The sequence below is a fragment of the Podarcis bocagei genome, assembly GCF_964188305.1.
Source record: "Podarcis bocagei genome assembly, chromosome: W".
Classification (NCBI taxonomy): domain Eukaryota; kingdom Metazoa; phylum Chordata; class Lepidosauria; order Squamata; family Lacertidae; genus Podarcis; species Podarcis bocagei.
In genome coordinates this window covers 62,298,529-62,322,866 of record NC_138131.1, presented here as the reverse complement: position 1 = coordinate 62,322,866, position 24,338 = coordinate 62,298,529, and the positions used below count along the sequence as shown (strand labels likewise).

The window sequence follows — 24,338 nt, the reverse complement described above, 5'->3', positions numbered from 1 at the left end:
ACAACTATGAAGGCCCTAAATCAATCTGCCCCCTCTTTACAACAGCTTAAGATCCCCATATTACTCTATGCGGACGACATGGTGATATTGTCATTAACCAAGCAGGGCTTAAACAACATGCTCAGAGGGCTCATGACATATTGTGATACCAACTCCCTCAAAATCAATTTCGCCAAAACCAAAATTCTTACTTTTGGTACGAAAACTTGAATTGAATATTGTTCAGCATTCAAGTATTTGGGAATCACTTTTCAGCATGGGCTTAGCTGGTCAGCTCACCTAAATACGACCATCCTGGCTGCCCGTAGAACCATCAAAGCCTTGGAGAAATTCTTCTATGCAAAAGGCGGCCAGTTGGTTCCACCAGTCAGAAAAGCATTTATCAGTAAAGTCCTCCCGATGTTACTGTATGGGGTTGAAATCTGGGGGTGGAATTTAAAAACACTACAACGGCTGGAGATTCTGCAAAACTCTTTTGCACGAAAGATGCTGGGTCTCCCCAAGGGCTCGGTTGCTGCACAGTTAAGAACAGAACTGGGCCTCCCCTCCATTGTTGCGAGAGCCCACATTAGAATTATTAGTTTTTATTGTAAATTAATCAATGCCCCAGGTTCCCTACTAGCCAGGCAAGCCTTTTTAACTTGTTCTCATAGCAACAAATGGTCCAAGGCCATGGAGACTATTACTGCACGCTACTCCCTCCCAGATCTAGACACGCTGTCATCTTGGCACCAACATAAAATCCGGGCCTGGATTCTTACAAGAGACGAGGCCATGGACCGGGCACAGTCCTCCACAGCCCGTCTCTCCATGTGGCTCCCTAAAGTGAAAGTGGTAAGATCACTTGCCAACTACTTGATAGAACTAACGGAGCCCAATTTGAGAAGAGCGTTTACTATGGCCCGTTTCCATTCTATACCCACGGCCTTCCTTCAGGGGATTTACTCTAAGACCCCTATTACTCAGCGTCTATGTTCATGCACAATGAATGAAGTAGAGGACTTTATACATTTCTTTTTCTACTGCCCTATTTATGAGCCAATAAGATCTAAGCTCCTCCTCTTGATCCCGTCCACTATTACGTCTAAGGAAGACTGTTTGAAATCGCTTCTTGTGGACGCAAATCCCCAAATTTCACGTGGGGTGGCAATCTTCATAGTGCAGGCTCTGAAACTCAGGGCTACTCTGACAGGGTAGTGTGTCCTAGGCCTGGACCTGTTTTAATTCTTTATATATATCCGCACATTACATTTCTGGCGCTGGCAACTAAATCTTTGCATTATGGTCTTAGGGTAAGTTACTGATAAATGCTTTTTATTGTATTTCCTTCATCACACACATCCAAAAAGGCACAGCCAAAAAGAGACATTAAAAGTTAGACATTAAACATTAAAAGGACATTAAGTAGAAAAAGAAAAAAGAAAAAAAAGAAAAAAGAAAAACACGTACCACATATTTATATCGACTTCCTTCCCTCTTGATTTCGGGTTTCTACTTTCGATAGATTCGTCTTACAGCTGGTGTTAGTTTTTAGTGTTTATAACATCGGAAGAGTTAGATCAGACCTACTACAGTTGTTAGGTTACCAGAATCGCCTTCAATATATACCATAAATTTATTCCAATCCTCTTTTAACTTTGTATTTTTTTGATTTCTGATTCTTTGCGTCATTCTTGCCAATTCTATAAAATCATATAACTTCAGTTGCCAGTCCTTCACCGTTGGTGTAGTTGGGTTTTTCCAATTCTGGGCAATTAACATTCTAGCCGCAGCTGTTGCGTATTGGAACAGGGTTTTGTCTTTTTCCGGTATTTCTTTTCCTACCATCCCTAATAAAAAGGCCTCTGGTTTTTTGGGAAATGTGAGTCTAAATATTTTTTTTAGTTCATCATATATTTGATTCCAAAATTTTTTTATTCCCTCACATGTCCACCACATATGTATAAAATTCCCTTCATTTGTTTTACATCTCCAGCAAGCCTTGTTACCGGTCTTGTACATCCTATTTAGTTTTTCTGGTGTTAAATACCATCTGTATATCATCTTTTCTAGGTTTTCTCTAATTGCTACACTTGCTGTAAATTTTATTCCCTGATTCCATAATTTCGACCATTTCTCATATTCTATGTTGTGCCCCAAATCTCTTGCCCACTTTACCATAACCTCTTTAATTTCTACATCTTTAGTATCCTCTTCCAATAAGATATTATACAATTTGGATAATAATTTAGATTTACTTTCAATTATTTCAATTTGGAATTTTGATTTCTTTTCGCTCATTCCTACTTTTTTGTCTTCCGTCCATCTTGCATTGATCTGATGGTACTGTAGCCAACCCTTCAGCTTTCCTTTCAGTTCCTCGTATGGTCTTAGTTTCCAGTTTTCACGGTAGCTTATCAGTAAGTCTTCATATGTTAGGTTTTTCTCTTCCAAGTTTGATTTTTTAAATGATAAAATATCTATTGGGGACAGCCACCAGGGTGTTCTTGGTTCCAACAATTTTTTATTTCTTTCCCAAACTTCATATAGTGGGCCTCTAATGATGTGATTCAAGAAGCCCTTATGTGTTCTTCCTTTATTTAACCAAAGGTAGGCGTGCCAGCCCCACCTGTTATCTACACCTTCAAGTTCTAATAGATCCGTGTTCTCCAAAGTTATCCACTCTTTCACCCAGCATAAGCAGGCCGCTTCATAATATAATTTTAAGTTGGGTACCGCCATTCCCCCTCTCTCCTTTCGATCTGTAAGTAGTTTGTATCTGATCCTTGGCCTTTTCCCCTGCCATATGAATCTTGAGAGGACTTTCTGCCAATCTTTGAAAATTTTGGTCCCTCTAATAACCGGGATATTCTGAAAAAGGAATAGCATCTTGGGAAGAGTATTCATTTTTATTGCCTCCATCCTACCGAGCCACGAAAGGTTAACTCTGCTCCAGACATCCAGATCTTTTTTGATTTTATTCCAGGTCGATGTGTAGTTATCTTCAATTAAATTTATGTTTTTCGGTGTAAGCCAAATCCCTAAATATTTTACTTTTTTAGTCACTTTAATTCCATGTTGGCTCTCTAATTTTTCTTTTATATCATTTCTCAAATTCTTTGTTAATATTTTGGTCTTTGATCTATTCAATTTGAATCCTGCCAGTCTGCCATATTCTTCTAATATCTCCAACGCCTTTTCCATACTCTCTTGCGGCTCTTCTAATGATAACATCAAGTCATCCGCGTAGGCTTTTAATTTAAACTCCTTTGATCCTATTTTGATCCCTTTAATCTCAGGTGTTAATCTTATTTTATTTGCCAAAACTTCTAAAACCATAATGAATAGGAGCGGGGAGAGGGGGCAACCTTGCCTGGTTCCTTTTTCAATTTGAAACATGTTTGTAAGATTGTTATTAATCACCAGTTTGGCAGATTGATTTGAATATATTGCCTGTATTCCTCTCAGAAATTCCCCCTTTATCCCCGCTTCTTCCATAGTCTTTAATAAGAACGACCAAGAGACATTATCAAACGCCTTTTCGGCATCTATGAAGATCAAGGCCGCTGGTATGTTATTGTTAATTTCCAGATATTCGATTAAGTTTATAGTATGTCTCACATTATCCTTCAGGAATCTATTTGGTAAAAAGCCTGCTTGGTCTTTGTGGATTAAGTTTGGCAGACACTTTTTTAATCTGTTTGCCATAATATCAGCGTATATTTTGTAATCGTTGTTCAATAGGGATATTGGCCTGTAGTTTTTAATACACATTTTATCTACATCCGGTTTTGGAATTAATGTTATGAAAGCTTCCCTCCACGACTCAGGTATTTTCCCTCTTCTCAAGATGTTGTTCATTGTGTCACAGAGCACCGGTGATAGTTGGTTTCCTAGAACTTTGTAGTATTTGGCCGAAAGACCATCTGGGCCTGGAGCTTTTCCTATTTTCATTTTTTTTATAGCATTTTGGACCTCTTCTATGTTAATGGGCTTGTTGAGTTGAGATCTTTCTTCCTCCGTGATAGTCTTCCCTTTATATCTCTTTAAATATCTTTCTATTTGCATTGGGTCCTCTTCCCCCTTCTTATATAGTTCTTCATAAAATTCCAGAAACTTTTTTTGTATTTTAATTGGGTCTACTATCAAGTCTTCCTCTATTTTTATTTTGTTTATCATATTCTGTTTCTGTCTTTTCCTCAGTTGCCAGGCCAAAAATTTCCCTGTTTTGTTCGCTGACTCAAAGTATCTTTGCTTCATTAGTTTGATTTTCCATTCAATTTCTTGACTCGTCAGCATCGAATATTGTGTTTGTAACATTTTTATTGCTCGGATACTTTGTTCATCCTTCGGGTGGTCTGTTAATTTTTTCTCATAATCTCTTAGCTGCTTAAGTATTTCTTCTTTCTTCTGCTGTCTTATCTTCTTCCTATAGTTGTTTTGCTGAATGAATAGACCTCTTATTACCGCCTTACTGGCGTCCCAGACCACTTCTATGCTTGTTTCTGTATTTAAATTTAAGTTAAAGTATTCTTTTAGGGTAGTTTTGGCCATTTCAATAACATCGTCTTTTTCTAGTAGATATTCATTTAGTCTCCATCTAAAGCCTCCCTGTGTTATCCCTTTGATTTCCAGGGTTATCATGTTATGATCCGAAAGTGTTCTTGGGTGAATTTCACAACTTGTTGTTCTTAGAGTAAGTGCTCTCGAGGTCCAGATCTGATCTATCCTGCCCCAGCTTTTATGTACTTCGGAGAAGAAGGTGAACTGCTTTCCTGTTGGGTGTTTATATCTCCATATATCTGTTAAGTCTAGGTTTTCTTCTAAATCATGGAATGATCTCGGTAACTTTCCTTGGTTTCGTTTTCTGTTTTCCGCTTGTCTATCCCTTTCTGGTGACGGCACCGCGTTGAAGTCTCCCAGTAATATCGTCTTGTTATCGTCTAAATCTAATAATACCTGTTCTAATTTCTTGAAAAACTCAGATTTGTTTGTATTTGGGGCGTAAATGTTATTTATACCAATTTCTCATAACCATAGCATATTCTTACATAGTTCTTTTTAACATTTCTGCTAAAGCCAAATAATTTCGTTCCAACATTTTTCTAATACTCATTAATTTTAGAAAACATTCCTAAATAGAATTTTTTAAAACTTTCTTCCAATCTTCATCCAACGTCTCTTCCTCCTGGTCTCGGGTTTTGTCAGTCCTTTCTATCCCATCCATCTAGTTCATTAACCTGGTAACCTTATGTCCGAGGCCCTTAAGTCTCTTCCATGTCCCTTCCACAGATCTTCTTCATATTCTTCTTCATATTCTTGTAGTTTATCATATACAGCAGTAAACATACAAGCTATCTACAAGTTACTATTTACAACATGACTTCTTCACTCTCAGCAACGCCTCAGCACTAACCAAACCACTTACTCCTCAACACTAGTGTCATAGGTCATGCTGCCTATATGAGGGACCTCAGCCAATCACTGAGCTGTTGCTGGGTCTTCTTATCTCTAGGCAGATTCCTTTCATGCTCTGTCTTCCCAGGCTGTGGAGACACTAATTGCTAACTTGCAAAGCTGCAAGCAAACCATGAATTCCAGCACCCCCTCACAGCTTGCATAGTGCAATTAGTTTCTGAGCACATACAAAGTATTTTCACCAACTTTGTTTTGCAAACCCATGCATTCACACAGCATTTTGTTTTTCACAAATGACAATGGCTTTGTCATTATATCTGACATTCTTGGCACTTTCAACATATTCACATGCAATGACAGTCCTGTGTACATTAGTTCTGACATTCTAGTATTTTACTTCCACGTGTTTTGATTTCCCCTTGAACTGCTCAGTTTTACTTAGTGTTATACAGGCTTGGTTGTCCACAAAATCTTTTCCTGGAAAATCTCATTCAGTGCCAAAATCCAACAGTAACTGCTTAAAAAATATTAGCTCATTGCAGAGCTCGCTCAAAGCAGCGTATTCCGCTTCCGTGGAAGACACACTAACTATGCTTTGTTTCCTGGATTTCCATCCAATCAGTGATCCACCGAACATGATCACCAGCCCAGTTACAGACTTTCTGTCTGGCAGATTTTCCCAGTCGCTATCTGAGTAGCACTCAAGCATTTCTTCTCCTGCTGAGCTCAATTTCAGAGCAGTTTGCTTTAAGTACCTCAGTATCCTTTTTACTCACAGTGGGTTTGGATACCTGTCTGCTTAAAATCCTCACTGCATAGCAGATATCGGGTCTACTCCACTGTGATATGTACATTAGGCTCCCAATGGCTGATTGGTAGAGATCTGGATGCTCAAACTCAGAGCTTTTATCTGATTGCATTCCTTTAACAAAACCTACTTCCATGGGTGTACTTGCCCCATTACAATCTTGCATGTTAAAACGTTGCCAGCAGTTGCTTAATTTTGTTTTTCTGACTGAGCAGAAAACTACCATCACTGGCCTGGGACACTTCCACACCCAAATAGTTTTGTACGTAGCCCAGATCTTTTACTTTGAACTTTTTGGGCAATTGCGTGGAAAACTCCTTGATTTGCCTAGCCTCTTTGGCCACATATAGCAAATCATCCACAAATACCAAATAAAATTCTTGCTTGTTACCAGTGCCACGCATGTACCAACAGTTATCAGCAACACTGCGTTCGAAACCTAGAGAAACAAGAGTCTCATCTAAGCATGTGTTCCACTTGTGTGCTGATTGACGCAAACCATATAGGGCTTTGTGTAATCTGTACACTTTTCCTTATCCTGTTTCAAAACCTGGTGGCTCTGATAAATAAAGTTCTTCATAAGGACTGGCATTCAGATAAGCCATCTGGATGTCAAAATGATTAACTTTAAGATTGCGCTTTGCTGCAATTGCAAGCAACAAACGCATGCTCTCACTTCTAGCTGTGGGTGCAAACACTTCATCAAAATCCAGTCCTGGTCTCTGGGAAAAACTTTGTGCCACTAAATGCACCTTATATTTATAACCACCAGTAGCCAGAGGCTTTATTTTTTAAATCCATCTACATCCCACCACCATGGCACTCTTTGGCGGTGACGTAGATGTAAACACTCCATGCTCACGGAGAGAGTTCATCTCCTCTTCCATGGCACCCTTCCAGAGCAAAAATTTGCTCCTTAGGTAAATCCATTACTGGTTTGTAGCTTTGAGGCTCTATAGCTACATGGAACATGTGAGCTGTACCAGGCATAAAACGATCTGGCGGAATTCCTATGTTCTTCCTCTCTGATCTTCTTGGAGTAAAACTGGCCTCATCTTCACTATCATCCCCCTCAGATTTTCGCCCCCTTAGAGGAGAGTAAGACTCATCCTTTGATGTTGGTGAAAAATGACTGGCATTCTGTTCACTAGCCTCAGGAGATGCAGATTTTACAGCCCTGTCACCTTTCTCTTCAGTGTTTACATTGCCTGGTTCCCTTTTAACACTCAAATGTGAGGAACCACCCTTTGATGCCTGGAACCAAACCTCTGAATTAGCATGTAGCCCACTATTTCCAACCACAAAGCTCCACCCTTTGCCCAAATCCTGGTAACCAACAAACATAAGCTGCTGTGCTTTGGGGTCACCCTTTCTGCACTGTGATCGTGGCACATGAACCCATGCCTTCATACTGAATGTGCACAAATGATCAGCTTTGGGCTTTTTTCTGAACAGCATAAAATAGGGTGTTGTTCCAATCGTGCTGTGGACCAAGCAGTTCTGAACATAATTGGCTGTCAAGATCGCCTCCCATCAATAGCGTTTGGACAAGCCAGAATCCTCTAGCATTGAGTCCATCATTTCTTGCAGAGACCTTTTCTTTCTCTCTGCCTCTCCATTCTTCTCTGGACTATGAGGGTTTGTCTTTCTGTGCCCAATTCCATTCCTTTGTAACCATGATTGGAATGCACCTGACAGAAATTCGCCTCCACGGTCAGATTGAAACTTTTAAAATTTGTGTGGGAATTGCCTCTCAACATATGCCACCCAGTCTTTAAACTTAGAGGAAAACCTCTGCCTTGTGCTTCATGGGATAAACCCAACTAAACCTTGTGGCATCATCAATTATAGTTAGCACATACTGGGAATTACCCCTGCTGAGTTTAAAAGGACCACACACATCAGCATGAACAAGCTGAAAAGGTTTCTCACTCACCTTCTCACTTCAAGGATAAGACCCTTGGTGGCTCTTGACCTAGAATCATAGAATCATAGAATCATAGAGTTGGAAGAGACCACAAGGGCCATCGAGTCCAACCCCCTGCCAAGCAGGAAACACCATCAGAGCACTCCTGACATATGGTTGTCAAGCCTCTGCTTAAAGACCTCCAAAGTAGGAGACTCCACCACACTCCTTGGCAGCAAATTCCACTGTCAAACAGCTCTTACTGTCAGGAAGTTCTTCCTAATGTTTAGGTGGAATCTTCTTTCTTGTAGTTTGGATCCATTGCTCCGTGTCCGCTTCTCTGGAGCAGCAGAAAACAACCTTTCTCCCTCCTCTATGTGACATCCTTTTATATATTTGAACATGGCTATCATATCACCCCTTAACCTCCTCTTCTCCAGGCTAAACATGCCCAGCTCCCTTAGCCGTTCCTCATAAGGCATCGTTTCCAGGCCTTTGACCATTTTGGTTGCCCTCCTCTGGACACGTTCCAGTTTGTCAGTGTCCTTCTTGAACTGTGGTGCCCAGAACTGGACACAGTACTCCAGGTGAGGTCTGACCAGAGCAGAATACAGTGGCACTATTACTTCCCTTGATCTAGATGCTATACTCCTATTGATGCAGCCCAGAATTGCATTGGCTTTTTTAGCTGCCGCGTCACACTGTTGGCTCATGTCAAGTTTGTGGTCAACCAAGACTCCTAGATCCTTTTCACATGTACTGCTCTCAAGCCAGGTGTCACCCATCTTGTATTTGTGCCTCTCATTTTTTTTGCCCAAGTGCAATACTTTACATTTCTCCCTGTTAAAATTCATCTTGTTTGTTTTGGCCCAGTTCTCTAATCTGTCAAGGTCGTTTTGAAGTGTGATCCTGTCCTCTGGGGTGTTAGCCACCCCTCCCAGTTTGGTGTCATCTGCAAATTTGATCAGGATGCCCTTGAGTCCATCATCCAAGTCGTTGATAAAGATGTTGAATAAGACCGGGCCCAAGACAGAACCCTGTGGCACCCCACTAGTCACTCTTCTCCAGGATGAAGAGGAACTATTGATGAGCACCCTTTGGGTTCGGTCAGTCAGCCAGTTACAAATCCACTGAGTGGTAGCATAGTCAAGACTGCATTTTACCAGCTTCTTTACAAGAATGTCATGGGTCACCTTGTCAAATGCCTTGCTGAAATCAAGGTAGGCTACATCCACTGCGTTCCCTTCATCTACCAGGCTTGTAATTCTGTCAAAAAACGAGATCAGGTTAGTCTGACATGACTTATTTTTCAGAAATCCATGCTGACTATTGGTGATCACAGCATTCCTTTCTAGGTGCTCACAGACTGTTTGCTTGATGATCTGCTCCAGAATCTTCCCTGGTATTGATGTCAGACTGACTGGGCGGTAATTATTTGGGTCCTCTCTTTCCCCCTTTTTGAAAATAGGGACAACATTTGCCCTCCTCCAGTCTGCCGGGACTTCGCCTGTTCTCCAGGAATTCTCAAAGATGACTGCCAGTGGTTCTGAGATCACATCTGCCAGTTCTTTTAATACTCTTGGATGCAGTTCATCTGGCCCTGGAGACTTGAATACATCTAAACTAGCCAAGTATTCTTGTACTATCTCCTTAGTTATTCTGGGCTGTGTTTCCTTTGCTGAATCATTTGCTCCAAATTCTTCAGGTCGGGCATTGTTTTCTTTATCGGAGAAGACTGAGGCAAAGAAGGCATTGAGGAGTTCAGCCCTTTCTGTGTCCCCTGTTTGCATTTCCCCATCTTCTCCTCTGAGTGACCCCACTGTTTCTTTGTTCTTCCTTTTGCTACGAACATACCCATAAAAGCCTTTTTTGTTGCTTTTAACCTCTCTAGCAAGCCTGAGTTCATTCTGTGCTTTAGCTTTTCTGACTTTGTGTCTACATGTGCTGGCTATTTGTTTGAATTCCTCTTTGGTGGTTTCCCCCCTTTTCCATTTTTTGTACACATCCTTTTTTAATCTTAACTCAGTTAAAAGTTCTTTAGATAGCCACCCTGGCTTCTTTAGGCACCTTCCATGTTTCCGTCTCATTGGTATTGCCTGACGTTGTGCTTTTACTATCTCCCTCTTCACAAACTCCCAGCCATCATGAACTCCCTTTCCTTTTAGTATTACTGTCCATGGGATCTCACCCAGCACTTCCCTAAGTTTTATGAAGTCGGCTTTCTTAAAGTCAAGAAATTGAGCCCTAGTATGCTTGGCTGCTCCTTTCCGCTGTATAGTAAACTTCAGAAGAGCATAATCACTCGCGCCTATTGATCCTTCCACTTCTACCCCACTAACCAGGTCATCAACATTGGTTAGGACCAGATCTAAAATGGCTGTTCCTCTTGTTGCTTCTCCCACTTTCTGGACAATGAAGTTGTCTGCAAGGCCAGTGAGGAATCTGTTTGACCTTATGCTCTTGGCTGAGTTTGACATCCAACAAATATCCGGGTAATTGAAGTCCCCCATTACTACTATCTCCCTTCCTTTTGCATGCTTGGCCATCTGTTCCAGGAAGGCATCATCTATGTCCTCCGTTTGGCTTGGGGAGCTATAGTAAACTCCCACAATGAGGTGACTGTTATTCTTCTCTCCCTTAATTTTGACCCAAATGCTCTCACTTTCGCTTTGAGGTTCTAAATCTTGGATCTCTTCACAGGTATACACATCCCTGACATATAACGCCACTCCTCCTCCTTTCTTGTCTGGTCTGTTTCTCTGAAATAGATTGTATCCCCCCCCCATTATTACATTCCAATCGTGGGACTTATCCCACCAGGTTTCAGTGATGCCTATTATGTCATATTTAGTTTGCTGTACCAAGAGCTCAAGCTCATCTTGTTTAATTCCCATGCTTTGGGCATTAGTGTACAGACATTGAAGTCCATTAATCATTCCCCCGTGTCTCTTATTTGAGGATTTTTTCCTCCCACCAATAGGTCTGCGTGCTGTTTGCTCCATTTGGTCTATGACATTTGGATGATCATCTTCATCAACTGATAGACTCCTACCTTCAGGAGCACTGTCTCCCTCCCCCACATTAGTCAGTTTAAAGCCCTCCTGATGAGGTTTCTGAAATTTTTGACAAAAACATTTCTCCCAACCGTTGTGAGGTGCAGCCCATCGCTTGCCAGAAGTCCATCTTCAAGAAACTGCAGTCCGTGATCTAAGAATCCAAACCGTTCCTGTTTACACCATCTGCGAAGCCAGCTGTTCACTTCCACTCTTTTCCCCTCTCTCCCTGGGCCACGTCGTTCAACTGGGAGGACAGATGAGATGACAATTTGTGCATTTAGTTGCTTCAATTTCCTGCCCAGAGCCTCCTAGTCTCTTTTGATCTTCTGGAGGCTATTGCTTGCAGTGTCATTGGTTCCCACATGAGCCAAGATGTAGGGGTATTTGTCAGTGGGTTTTATGATTTCTTGCAGTCGTTCAGTTACATCTTGGATCTTAGCCCCGGGGAGACAGCACACTTCCCGAGACCTCTTGTCAGGCCCACAGATCACTGCTTCTGTTCCCCTCAGTAGGGAATCCCCTACCACCACTATACGCCTCCTCTTAGGTTTGGTCGGGGTTCTTCCGTGAGCTGTCCGTTCCAAGGTTGCCTGAACATTCCCTGAGGACTGACTTTGCTGCTCGTCTTCATATACCTGATCAACTGTAATGAGGGAGAGATCCTCAAATGGAGTCTGTTCTTCGTCTTCCATGCTAGGGGAAAGGACTTCAAAGCGATTGTGTATTTCTAAACAATCAGAGCGAACCCTGGGCCTCCTACTTCTTTGAGTCACGTTTCTCCATATATCTGGCACCTGTGTTGGTGAACTAGCCTCCTTCTCAGGGGTGCCCCCTGTCTCCTCCTTGGTGGAGACGGTGTGCTCTGTTGCTTCCAAGAAGAGCTCCAGCTCTCTAATTCTTTGGAGCGTAGCTACACGTTCCTCCAGTTGCTGGACTTTGTCTTCTAAGAGGGCAATAAACATACTATTGCTGCAGGTAAAGCTGCCTGCAACCTTTGGCAAGATGGCAAACATTGCGCAGGAACCGCAGGCGACTGCAGCTGTTCCTTCACCCTCCATCTTGAAAACGTGTCATTGGGGGTGGCTACAGTGGTCCTCCATCTTAAAAAGCGTGAAGACAGGACAAATAACCCCCCCCCAAAAAACCTAGGTCTCCCCCAAGAAACGTTTGAGACTAGTTCCCCTAAATCTAAAATATGGATCAAGCTGCCCTGCAAGCTCTGATAAGCTCCTCCCACAGCTAATCACCTGACTCAACAGAAACCCTGCCCCCTCTGACCTTTGTACAGGGAGAGCAGCTAATCAGCCACAAAGAAACACACACACAAGAAAACTCTTTTGCTCCTTCTTCAGCTGCTGCCCTGCAAGCTCTGTCATTTTAAAAAAAATTAGTTTATTATTTTTAATTGGATTATGATCCGGATATGTTGATTGGCTGTTTTTATTGGAAAACCAATAAAAATGATTTTTTGAAAAACCAAAACCTGCCACATCAAGTGATACAAGGTTTTATGCTGTCCGAAGCGAGCTGTCGTGGCACTGACGTAGAACTTGGCCATCTTTCTCTGAAAAAAGCTCCATCCTGGTGCTTCACTCCCTCGGCGCAGCCAAATTGTCTTTGGCGAAGGCGTTGGCCACCGTCTGTTGCTGGAAATCAGAGGACCCCCCTCCCCAAAACTCTCCAGCTCTGATGCTTCCTTGCTAGTTCCCTCCGTGGGTTGCTCTTCCATGTCCCACCAGTCTGAACCAGGCTCAAAATCCTCTTCTTCCCCAGTGTCACTCCCTGGTCCCTCCTGGTTAACTGGCTGCCAGCACTACTTATCTAGCCAGTTCCTGACATTGGCTCAGTGTGGGCACAGACTCTGACAGGGCTACGTCTCCTGCTCTGCAAGACAGTTCTGTTCCAGCCCCTTTCCCTCTCCCCTTCAGAGCTTGAGAGGGTAGAGCAGAGAAAAGGGCAAAGCAATTTAGAGCTGAGTCACAGAAGGCTGCCGGGAGGGAGGCTTAAAAGAGGGAAGGAGAAGTCGGAAACTCAATCCTGCAACTTACTAATGTGGAGTGTGCCTGGCTATCTCTGTGTGTGAAGCAATAAAAAGTTCATTGCTGGTCAAGTCTTTGTCAGCTTCTGAATTCCAGCAACAGATAATGTTCTGAAGAAGTGTGCATGCACACGAAAGCTCATACCAGTAACTAACTTAGTTAGTCTCTAAGGTGCTACTGGAAGGAATGTTTTTATTAAGTTTCTTGTAGGCAGAGAATATTAAAATTTATGTAGTATTCTTTAAAATTCATATCTTTTAACTTGGGGGATCATCCTGCCACATTCCATGATAAGACCTTGCATGTATTGTTGAGGACAGGTTGATTGTGCGGCTGGCCTGCTGAATTCCTTATTGGAGTTATAACTTCATAGTCAGACAAGGCTTGAACTTCATGTGCCCCCCCCCTAGGTTTGTGTGGCACTGGGTGCTGAAAACTCTATTGAACTGTTCATTACAAGAATCATTATATCAATCCAGTTCTACAATTTGATTTGATTCCCCAACTTTGTCCACAAACACAGACCCGCCTCCTATCAAAGGGTTAGAGAACTCCTTTTTAGTAGTTAGAATTTGGGTTGTTGATTTCAGGTCAGGGAGAGCTAATTCTTCCAGATTAAGAAATCTTCTTTGGAGCCATTCAACAGAGGTTATAGAATAACTTGAAGGGACAGCATAGTTATACTCTCTGATAGGAGGGTGTTCCTTATCAATTTGATTATCTTTGTTTATTGGGGGGGGGGGTTCTCCACCTCTTCCCTTTGTTTACCTCTGTGTTGGTTAGACATTATTTCCATAATTTGATCCGTGATTGTATTAGCTTTCTCTGGAGGCCGAAAGTGAATAAGGGTGTATTGTAAGGAAGTCATTCTGCTAATGATTTCTTCCTGTGACTGGTAAGGGAGGGCTAAAAAGTGTCTCTTTTCATCAAAGGCAAGGGAATCGTCAAACTCATTTTTGGAATGGTGTTCTTCTTGGCTTTTAGCAGGTGCTGAAAAGAGTAGAGTATTGTTAGTAGGCAGGGAGCCCCAAAGTGTAGGTGCTGCCATGCTAAAAGATTGATTTCCTTCAACGGCAGAACGAGTATTATGTGACACCTGTATCGGTGTCAGTTCTGCAGACTGAAGCAGTCAAATGGGCATACATGGGGTAAGGCCATCTCTCAAGTAAACTGGTTGCAAGTTGTTCAGTGTTTTATATATCAAATGGGCAACCAGTGCAGGTATGTGAGCATAGGTGTTATATGCTGACACGGTCTCATTCCTGTCAGCAACCATGATGCACCATTCTGCACTAACTGCAGCTTCTGGATCAAGCGCAAGGAATGTCACACATAGAGTGCATTGTAGTAATGCAATCTTGAAGCAACCATCCTTTTGCAGGAAGCGTGTTCTAACAGGCCCATCTATCTACTCCAGTATGGAGGACTTGACCTGGCATGTGTAACCTGACTTGGTTGGATGAAGCAGATGGGCCTGTCCTTGCCGCTGCTTGTCCACCAGGTTTCTCTTACCCACAGCCACCCAGGTCATATGGGTGGGGGGGGGGTTGCAGTGATTTTTAGGAAGTCATTAGCGTACACCGGGCGTCCTATTGGGAAGACCCAGTTTACTGAGTGCATGTTCTGGAAGTTGGGCAATAGGGGCAGTACAGGATTTCTTTTGGTGTACCAACTTCCCCGCTGCACCAAGGATTCCCTGCCCAAGCTGCTTCAAGTCGTAGCAGATGTTCTCCTGGAGACACCTAGTTTGGTTATCCTAGGGCAGGCATGTCTATCTTCAAGTAGGCTGTGAGCTACGATCCAATATAAAAAACTGGCAGTAATCTACCACCCTGGGATGGGTTCAGGGTGGGCGGGCAGGCGCTGGCTGCTTCCCCCAAAGGCGCAGGGCAAACTTTGATACCATCAACCAAGACATCCTTCTGGGCCGTCTAGAGGGGCTGGGAGCTGGGGGCACTGTTATACAGTGGTTCTGCTCCTTCCTCCTGGCCCGTGTTCAGAAAGTGGTGTTGGGGGATAAGTGTTCAGAAACCTGGGCTCTCACTTGTGGGGTGCCTCAGGGCTCTGTCCTCCCCCCCATGTTTTTTAACATCTATATGACGCCTCTGGGAGAAATCATCAGGGGGTTTGGGCTATGTGTTCATCAGTATGCAAATGTTACCTAGCTCTACCTCTCTTCCAAATCAGAACCAGTGAAGGCAGTGAAGGTCCTGTGTGAGTGTCTGGAGGCGGTTGCAGGATGGGTGGCGGCTAACAGATTGAGGTTGAATCCTGACAAGACAGAAGTACTGTTTTGGGGGGACAGGAGGCAGGCAGGTGTGGAAGATTCCCTGGTCCTGAATGGGGCAACTGGGCCCCTGCAGGACCAGGGGCACAGCCTGGGAGTCATTTTGGACTCACAGCTGTCCATGGAGGCGCAGGTCATTTCTGTGTCCAGGGCAGCTGCCTACCAGCTCCATCTGGTATGCAGGCTGAGACCCTCCCTGCCCGTGGACTCTCTTGCAAGAGTGATGCATGCTCTAGTTATCTCCTGCTTGGACTACTGCAATATGCTCTATGTGGGGCTACCTTTGATGGTGACCCGGAAACTACAACAAATCCAGAATGCAGCAGCTAGACTGGTGACTGGGAGTGGCCGCCGAGACCAAATAACACTGGTCCTGAAAGACCTACATTGGCTCCCAGAATGTTCCGGAGCACAATTCGAAGAGTTGGTGCTGACCTTTAAAGCCCTAAACGGCCTTGGTCCAGTATACCTGAAGGAGCGTCTTCACCCCCATCTTTCAGCCCGGACACTGAGGTCCAGCTCCGAGGGCCTTCTGGCGGTTCCCTCCTTGCGAGAAGTGAGGTTACAGGGAACCAGGCAGAGGGCCTTCTCAGTGGTGGTGCCCACCCTGTGGAATGCCCTCCCATCAAATGTCAAGGAAATAAACAACTATCTGACTTTTAGAAGACATCTGAAGGCACCCCTGTTTAGGGAAGTTTTTAATGTTTGATGTTTTATCGTGTTTTCAATATTCTGTTGGGACCCGTCCCGAGTGGCTGGGGAAACCCAGCCAGATGGGCAGGGTAATAATAATAATAATAATAATAATAATAATAATAATAATAATAATAATAATAATAATAATAATAAATTTGTTGTTGTTGTTATAACCTCTTCTCAGAGTGTCCAGCCAGAAAACCTCTGATTTAGGGGACTAGCCTAGTCCCCCATGTCCATTGACCACATGCCACTGTGTGGGAGCAAGTTCCATAGTTTAACTGTGCACTGTGTCAAGGAGGATCTATTTCATCTGTCATCTGTTTAGGACAGCTTAATCCTACGTAGCAAAACTGAAAAGGAAGAAAAGAATAACCGGAAAAAGGAAATTAAAGCAGCTCACCACTTCATTAGGATGTACCATGAGCAGATAGATCCCAGGGTGTTTCCCAGCCACCTGGTAGGAGCAGTTGATTTCCTCCATTTTACAAAGAGCCTCCACACACAGCTCACCTAACAATTTAAAAAAGAGAACGCCAAATGTTAGGGCTGTTGGAACCACCATAATATGAAGGCAAATGATCCCTGCATAAGATGAAAGTCATCCTCAAAGAATCATAGAACAGGAACAGTCACTATGCAGATGGTTTTATCCTATAAAGCGTCTTAAGGGAGATACCTGACTCGCCTTTTCATGAAGTTCAGAAAGGAGTGTGTTTAGCTTCGCTTTGTTTTGTTTGCAAAATGAATCACATGGTCAGGCATTTGGGGAAGGGGGCTTTCTTTGTTTTGATCCACTACCTTTTTATTATTAGTGTTTTGTCCCAAAAGCAGCAGCTCTGGTCTGTGTAAATACAAGTGATCACTGATGTCTTCTGTTAATCCTGGTGTCCTCTATTAATCCTGCCAATTAATTGTTTTTGAAAGATGCTTCCCCCCGCCCTTCTCACACACAGAACTAAATGCATATTTTATGAGGGCACATGTCGCCTACAATTGTTAGAACTGGTTGTGGGATTTTTAAAAAGTCATCTGCATCGTGAGTGCTGGAGAAGGCCTCTCCCCCCTCAGGCTCACCTTCCATCTGGCCTAGGGGGCGGGGCCCAGACTCACCTTCGCCACAGCTTTAAGAGGCCTCATTGGGGTCTGGGACATCGCTGCTGCTGCATCGTGAGTGTCGGAGAAGGCCTCTCCCCCCTCAGGCTCACCTTCCATCTGGCCTAGGGGGCGGGGCCCAGGCTCACCCCCGTAATAGCTTTAAGGACACTGGTGCTGCTGCAGCATATGTTAAACATGTTTATATATATTTTAAGGTGTTTTAAAGGTGTTTTTATTGTTTATTTTGTTGTACCACCGTGAACGGTGGTTTTTATCCATGTATTTTGTTTTGTTTTGTTTTGTTTTGGGGTCGGTCATTGAGTGGGGTGGGGATTGGTTTTGTTTGGGCACAATTGTTTTTGGTAGTTTTGTTTTCTATTTTATAAATGGAGGCTTGTATGAGGCCTGGGATTGCTACCGTGGAGGGGCGAGGGAGGTATGGCGGTGGGGGCAGATATTATAGGCGAAGGGGATCGAGATACGGATATGCTCGTACCCCTTCCAATCTGCGCCCCATCCCGAGGGACGAGGGTAGGGTGAGCAAGGATTACTCACCTCCTTCACTGGTGTTGTGCAATGCCAGGTCTATAGGCAACAAAACCGCTACCCTGCGAGATTTCTTTACCTCGCAGGGGGTCGACCTGGCTTGTGTGACGGAGACCTGGGTGCGCGAAGGGGTAACTGTTACCTTACGAGAGATGGCGCCCCCGGGTTTCTCCGTCCTCCACCAGTCACGGACTGTGGGCCGGGGGGGAGGGGTGGCAGTATTAATCCGGGAAGATTGTTCTTTCAGGGCTCTACCATCGCCATCGATCCCCGGCATTGAATGTGTTGGCCTAGTGTGGGGCTCCGAGGAGAGCTTGGCTGTCTGGCTGGTGTACCGGCCACCTAGCACACCAGCAGCCACCCTGTCAGGCCTGCTGGAGGCGGTGGCCGGCTGGGCCTTGGAGTTCCCTAACCTATTGGTATTGGGAGACTTCAACTTCCACGCTGATGCCACTCCCTCCTCACAGGCTCTGGACCTGGTGTCTTCCATGGCGACACTAGGGCTCTCCCAGTTTGTTTCGGGCCCCACACATCAAGCAGGCCACACGCTGGATTTGATCTTTGGCGCCGGTATAGATGTGATCATGTCTCCTTCGATGAAGGTGCCATGGTCTGATCACTACGCTCTGAAAGCCAGGATTGACTTTCCACCCCCACCCTGCTTAGGTGGCGAGCCGATTTGGGCTCGCCCGCAGAGGCTGATGGACCCTGATAGATTCCGTCAAGCATTGCGGGACCTTGCTCCCCCTGGCGACTCATTGACTGAGCTTGTTGAGGGCTGGAATACCCAGCTCCTGGCAGCCATCGATGAGATCGCACCTAAGCGCCCTCTGCGACCCCGCAGAAATCGGGCTCCCTGGTTTACCGAGGAGCTTCGGAAAATGAAGCGGGACCTCAGATGGCTAGAGCGAGTATGGCGGGGTGCCCGTGACGGAGCCTCAAGAACATCTTATAGGGTTTTTATGAAAACCTATGAGATGGCAGTGAAGGCCGCTAAGAAGTCTTACTTCTCGGCCTCCATTGCATCCGCTAGCTCTCGCCCGGCGCAATTATTTAGTATAATTCGGTCTTTAACGTCCCTTGAAGGACAGCCAAATTTAAATAACAATCTGACACACAGCTGTGAGGCATTTGCGAGCTTTTTTGCGGAGAAGGTCCTGTTGCTCCGCCATGACCTCCCTGCCAATTTGGATACAATAAAGGAACTGGAGGCCCCTCAACTGTCCTCAGGTCCAGTATTGGACCACTTTGACCGGATATCTCCAGCCGATGTGGACAGATTCCTCCAAGCTGGAAAGCCCACCACCTGTCCTCTTGACCCGTGCCCGTCATGGCTGATTAGAGCGTGTCCAGACGAGGTGCGGGCCCCTCTGGGGGATATCATCAATTTGTCCCTTGGCACCGGGATATTCCCAGGGGAACTGAAGGAGGCGGTGGTGCGTCCGCTCTTAAAGAAAACATCGTTAGATCCCTTAGATCTATCCAATTACCGCCCGGTCTCGAATCTTCCATTCCTGGGTAAGGTGATTGAGAGAGCGGTTGCTGAACAGCTTGGTAGGTTTCTGGATGAAACATCTGCTTTGGATCCATTCCAGTCCGGCTTCCGTGCTGGTCATGGGACCGAGACGGCTCTGGTCGCCCTAACAGATGATCTCCGCAGGCAGCTGGATCGAGGCGGGTCAGGGCTGCTGATTCTTCTAGATCTGTCAGCAGCCTTTGACATGGTCGATCACGAACTCCTGGACCACCGCCTTGCCGACGTGGGGATCCAGGGCACAGTCCTTCAATGGCTGCGCTCGTTTCTCTCTGATCGGGGACAGAGGGTGGCGCTTGGGGGGGAATTGTCATCGCGCCACTCCTTGGTGTGTGGAGTGCCTCAGGGTGCGATTCTCTCCCCGATGCTTTTTAACATCTTTATGCGCCCCCTCGCCCAGCTTGTCCGGAGTTTTGGGCTGGGTTGCCATCAGTATGCTGATGACACCCAACTCTATCTGTTGATGGATGGCCATCCTAACTCAGCCCCAGACACACTGACCAGATGTCTGGAAGCTGTGGCTGGATGGTTACGTGGGAGCCGGTTGAAGTTAAATCCTTCGAAGACAGAGGTCCTCTGGCTGGGGCGGGACGATATGGGATCGAGGGGGCAACTCCCATCTCTTGCGGGGGTGCAATTAGTGCCAGCACCGTCCGTTAAGAGTTTGGGTGTAATCTTCGATACCTCCCTCTCTATGGAGGCGCAGATTACAGCTATAACAAAGGCGGCATTTTTCCATCTCCGCCAAGCTAAGCAGTTGGCCCCTTATCTCTCTCGCCCTGACCTAGCCACTGTGATCCATGCGACGGTCACCTCCAGACTGGATTATTGTAACTCGCTCTACGTGGGGCTGCCCTTGAGACTGACCCAGAAACTCCAGCGGGTGCAGAATGCCGCAGCGAGACTCCTTACGGGGTCTTCGCTGCGGGATCACATTCATCCGGTGCTATACCAGCTGCACTGGCTCCCGGTGGAGTACAGGATCAGGTTTAAGGTGCTGGTTTTAACCTTTAAAGCCCTATACGGCCTAGGACCCTCGTACCTACGGGACCGCCTCTCCTGGTATGCCCCACAGAGAAACCTACGGTCTACAAATAATAACACCCTCAAGGTCCCAGGCCTCAGAGAGGTTAGGCTGGCCTCAACTAGAGCCAGGGCCTTCTCGGCTGCAGCTCCAACCTGGTGGAATGCTCTGTCACAAGAGACTAGGGCCCTGCGGGACTTGACATCTTTCCGCAGGGCCTGCAAGACAGAGTTGTTCCGCCAGGCCTTTGGTCAGGGCGCAGCCTGACTCCCTCCTCTGGCAACCTGCACAGAATTTTGTTTAATCGGTTGCCATCAATTTGATTTTAACTAATTTTTATATTGAAATATTTTTAGAATGTGTTATTATTTGATTGTTTATTTGATTGTTGTTAGCCGCCCTGAGCCCGGCTCAGCTGGGGAGGGCGGGATATAAATAAAATTTTTTATTATTATTATTATCATTTTTTCCAGCACTTCTTATACCCCTGTATTGCAGACCAACCTTGCTACCCCTTAGATTACAAATGGAGGAAGAGGAAGCAGAGACTGGCAGAACCGCTATAACTGAGTTACTTTCCTCTAGACAAATGGTGAAACTCCAAATGGTGACCTGCTTAGGGAAGCTATTCCTGTCTGTTTAAATAGGCAGGACTTGGTTTGCCCAATACAGTGGTACCTCGGGTTACAGAAGCTTCAGGTTACAGACTCCGCTAACCCAGAAATAGTACCCAGCTCTACTGATACTGAGCTCTACCTCTCTTCCAAATCAGAACCAGTGAAGGCGGTGAAGGTCCTGTGTGAGTGCCTGGAGGCGGTTGGAGGATGGATGGCGGCTAACAGATTGAGGTTGAATCCTGACAAGAAAGAAGCACGGTCTTTGGGGGGGCGGGCGGGTGTGGGGGACTCCCTGGTCCTGAATGGGGTAACTGTGCCCCTGAAGGACCAGGGGCGCAGCCTGGGAGTCATTTTGGACTCACAGCTGTCCATGGAGGCGCAGGTTAATTCTGTGTCCACCTGGTACGCAGGCCCTACCTGCCCGCGAACTGTCTCGCCAGAGTGGTGCATGCTCTAGTTATCTCACGCTTGGACTACTGCAACGCGCTCTACGTGGGGCTACCTTTGAAGGTGACCCAGAAACTGCAATTAATCCAGAATGCGGCAGCTAGACTGGTGACTGGGAGCGGCCGCCCAGACCACAGAACTTGAAAGACCTACATTGGCTCCCAGTCCATTTCCGAGCACGATTCAAAGTGTTGGTGCTGACCTTTAAAGCCCTAAACGGCCTCGGTCCTGTATACCTGAAGGAGCGTCTCCACCCCCATTGTTCAGCCCGGACACTGAGATCCAGCGCCGAGGGCCTTCTGGCGGTTCCCTCATTGTGAGAAGTGAGGCTACAGGGAACCAGACAGAGGACCTTCTCGGTACTGGCGCCCGCCCTGTGGAACGGCATCCCATCAGATATCAAAGAGATAAATAATTACCTGACATTCAGAAGACATCTTAAGGCAGCCCTGTTCAGGGAAGTTTTTAATATGTAACGCTGTACTGTTTTTAACACTGATTGGGAGCTGCCCAGAGTGGCTGGGGAAACTCAGCCAGATGGGCGGGGTATAAATAATAAATTATTATATTATTATTATTATTATTCTTTGGCACTGCCCTTCTTTGGGATTCAGATGTAGACTGATCTTCTCCAATCCTCTGGTCACTTATGAGTTTTCCAAACTTGCTGGCATATTGAGTGTAGCACCGTAACAGCATCATCATTTAACATTTTAAATAGTTCAGCTGGAATACCATCACTTCCACTGGCCTTGTTATTTGCAGTGCTTTCTAAGGCCCACTTGACCTCACTCTACTCAGAGTAGACACATTTAAATTAATGTACACCAGTCATGTTCATAAAGTTCAATTGGTTTACTCTGAGTGGGACTAACATTGGCTACAGCCCAATGAAATTTAGGGGTAAGAAAAATTAAGGAACAGCATCTTCACAGAAAAGAAGAGTACAATAATTAGCCTGTGAATTAAATGTGAAATAAAACTGTATTAAAGCATATGGTGACATGCATTGATTAGAGCAGGCAAAATTAGTTATTGCTGAGACAATTCTGCTCCTGGCCTTCCTCCTCCACCCCACCCCCCCTAAAAGTATATTAGGTTTCCAAAGGGAGAAAAAGAAAAACAGCTAACTATTCAAAGCAGAAGTTTAAATCAATCCAGCAAAGGAAACCCAGGGAAAATTAATCCAGTTAATACATTAGAGTAAAAAATAGCTTTAAAAGTGAAAATAGTTTTGTCTGAGCATCACCAGAGAACAAAGGAAACAAAATGAAATCAAAAAACCAAAATTAACCTGACTTCTGTAATGAGAAAAGAGAGACTGAAAAAAAATGAAATACAACTGTTCCTAAGCCAATCCCCAACACAGGATGGCAGCTCAAAAGTTAGACTGAGCAACAAAATAATGAAGGGATGGGTGTTTGAAATCATTAAATTCTATCTTCTCTCAAAGAGAAGGCAAAAGCTGGGACTAGAAGGAGGAAATAATGCAGCAGTATACCAGAAAAACCAGAACTAAATACTGGGCCAAAAGTTAAATCAAGTAACAATGCAGAAGTGCAGCAACCAAAAACCTTTTCCTACTCTAACCTCAAATCCCTGACTGTCTAAAGACTGTCTCTCTGTTTGGGTATTTTGAGGAGGAGACTGGTGATGCTTATCAGGAACACTCTGGGCCCGTGAAGCTGTTGGGAGAAAGGAAGCATCTCAGCCTTGTATAGTGGTACCTCGGGTTAAGTACTTAATCCGTTCCAGAGGTCTGTTCTTAACCTGAAACTGGTCTTAACCTGAAGCACCACTTTAGCTAATGGGGCCTCCTGCTGCCGCCGCACTGCCGAAGCACAATTTCTGTTCTCATCCTGAAGCAAAGTTCTTAACCTGAAGCACTATTTCTGGGTTAGCGGAGTCAGTGACCTGAAGCGTATGTAACCTGATATCTGAGGTTGTTGAGGGCAGCAGTTGAGCTTGCAGGGCAGCAGTTGAAGAAGGAGCAAAAAGGGGTGTGGGTTTTTTTTGTGTGTGTGTGTGTGTGTGTGTGTGTGTGTGTGTGTTTCTTTGTGGCTGATTAGCTGTTCTCCCTGTGCAAAGGTCAGAGGGGGCAGGATTTCTGTTGAGGCAGGTGATTAGCTGTTGGAGGAGCTTATCAGAGCTTGCAGGGTAGTTTGATCCATCTTTTAGATTTAGGGGAGCTAGTCTCAAACGTTTGTTGGAGGAGACCTAGGTTTTTTTGTGGGGGGAGTTATTTGTCCTGTCTTCACGCTTTTTATGATGGAGGACCGCTGTAGCCACCCCCAAAGACACGTTCTCAAGATGGAGGGGGAGGGAACAGCTGCAGTCGCCTGCGGTTTCTGCGCAATGTTTGCCATCTTGCCAAAGGTTGCAGGCAGCTTTACCTGCAGCAATTGCATGTTGATTGCCCTCTTAAAAGACAAAGTCCAGCAACTGGAGGAACATGTAGCTACGCTCCAAAGAATTAGAGAGCTGGAGCTCTTCTTGGAAGCAACAGAGCACACCGTCTCCACCAAGGAGGAGACATGGGACTCCCCTGAGAAGGAGGCTAGTTCACCAACACAGGAGCCAGATATATGGAGAAACGTGACTCAAAGAAGTAGGAGGACCAGGGTTCGCTCTGATTGTTTAGAAATACACAATCGCTTTGAGGTCCTCTCCCCTAGCATGGAAGACAAAGAGCAGACTCCATTTGAGGATCTCTCCCTCATTACAGTCAATCAGGTATATGAAGACGAGCAGCAAAGTCAGTCCTCAGGGAATGTGCAGGCGACCTTGGAACGGACAGCTCACGGAAGAACCCCGACCAAACCTAAGAGGAGGCGTGTAGTGGTGATAGGGGATTCCCTACTGAGGGGAACAGAAGCAGTGATC

General features: G+C 45.2%; 1 protein-coding gene across 1 annotated transcript in view; it reads right to left on the bottom strand.

Annotated features, from left to right (window-relative positions):
- Positions 1–7,568: 7,568 nt before the first annotated feature.
- LOC308578122 (PHD finger protein 1-like) overlaps positions 7,569–24,338 on the bottom strand; it is a gene marked incomplete at both ends in the record, with an annotated part of 33,928 nt that continues 17,158 nt past the window's right edge. The window contains one exon of the mRNA XM_081178386.1: positions 7,569–7,616. Within this exon, the coding sequence (XP_081034512.1) occupies positions 7,569–7,616 (48 nt within the window). The remainder of the gene's footprint in view (positions 7,617–24,338) is intronic.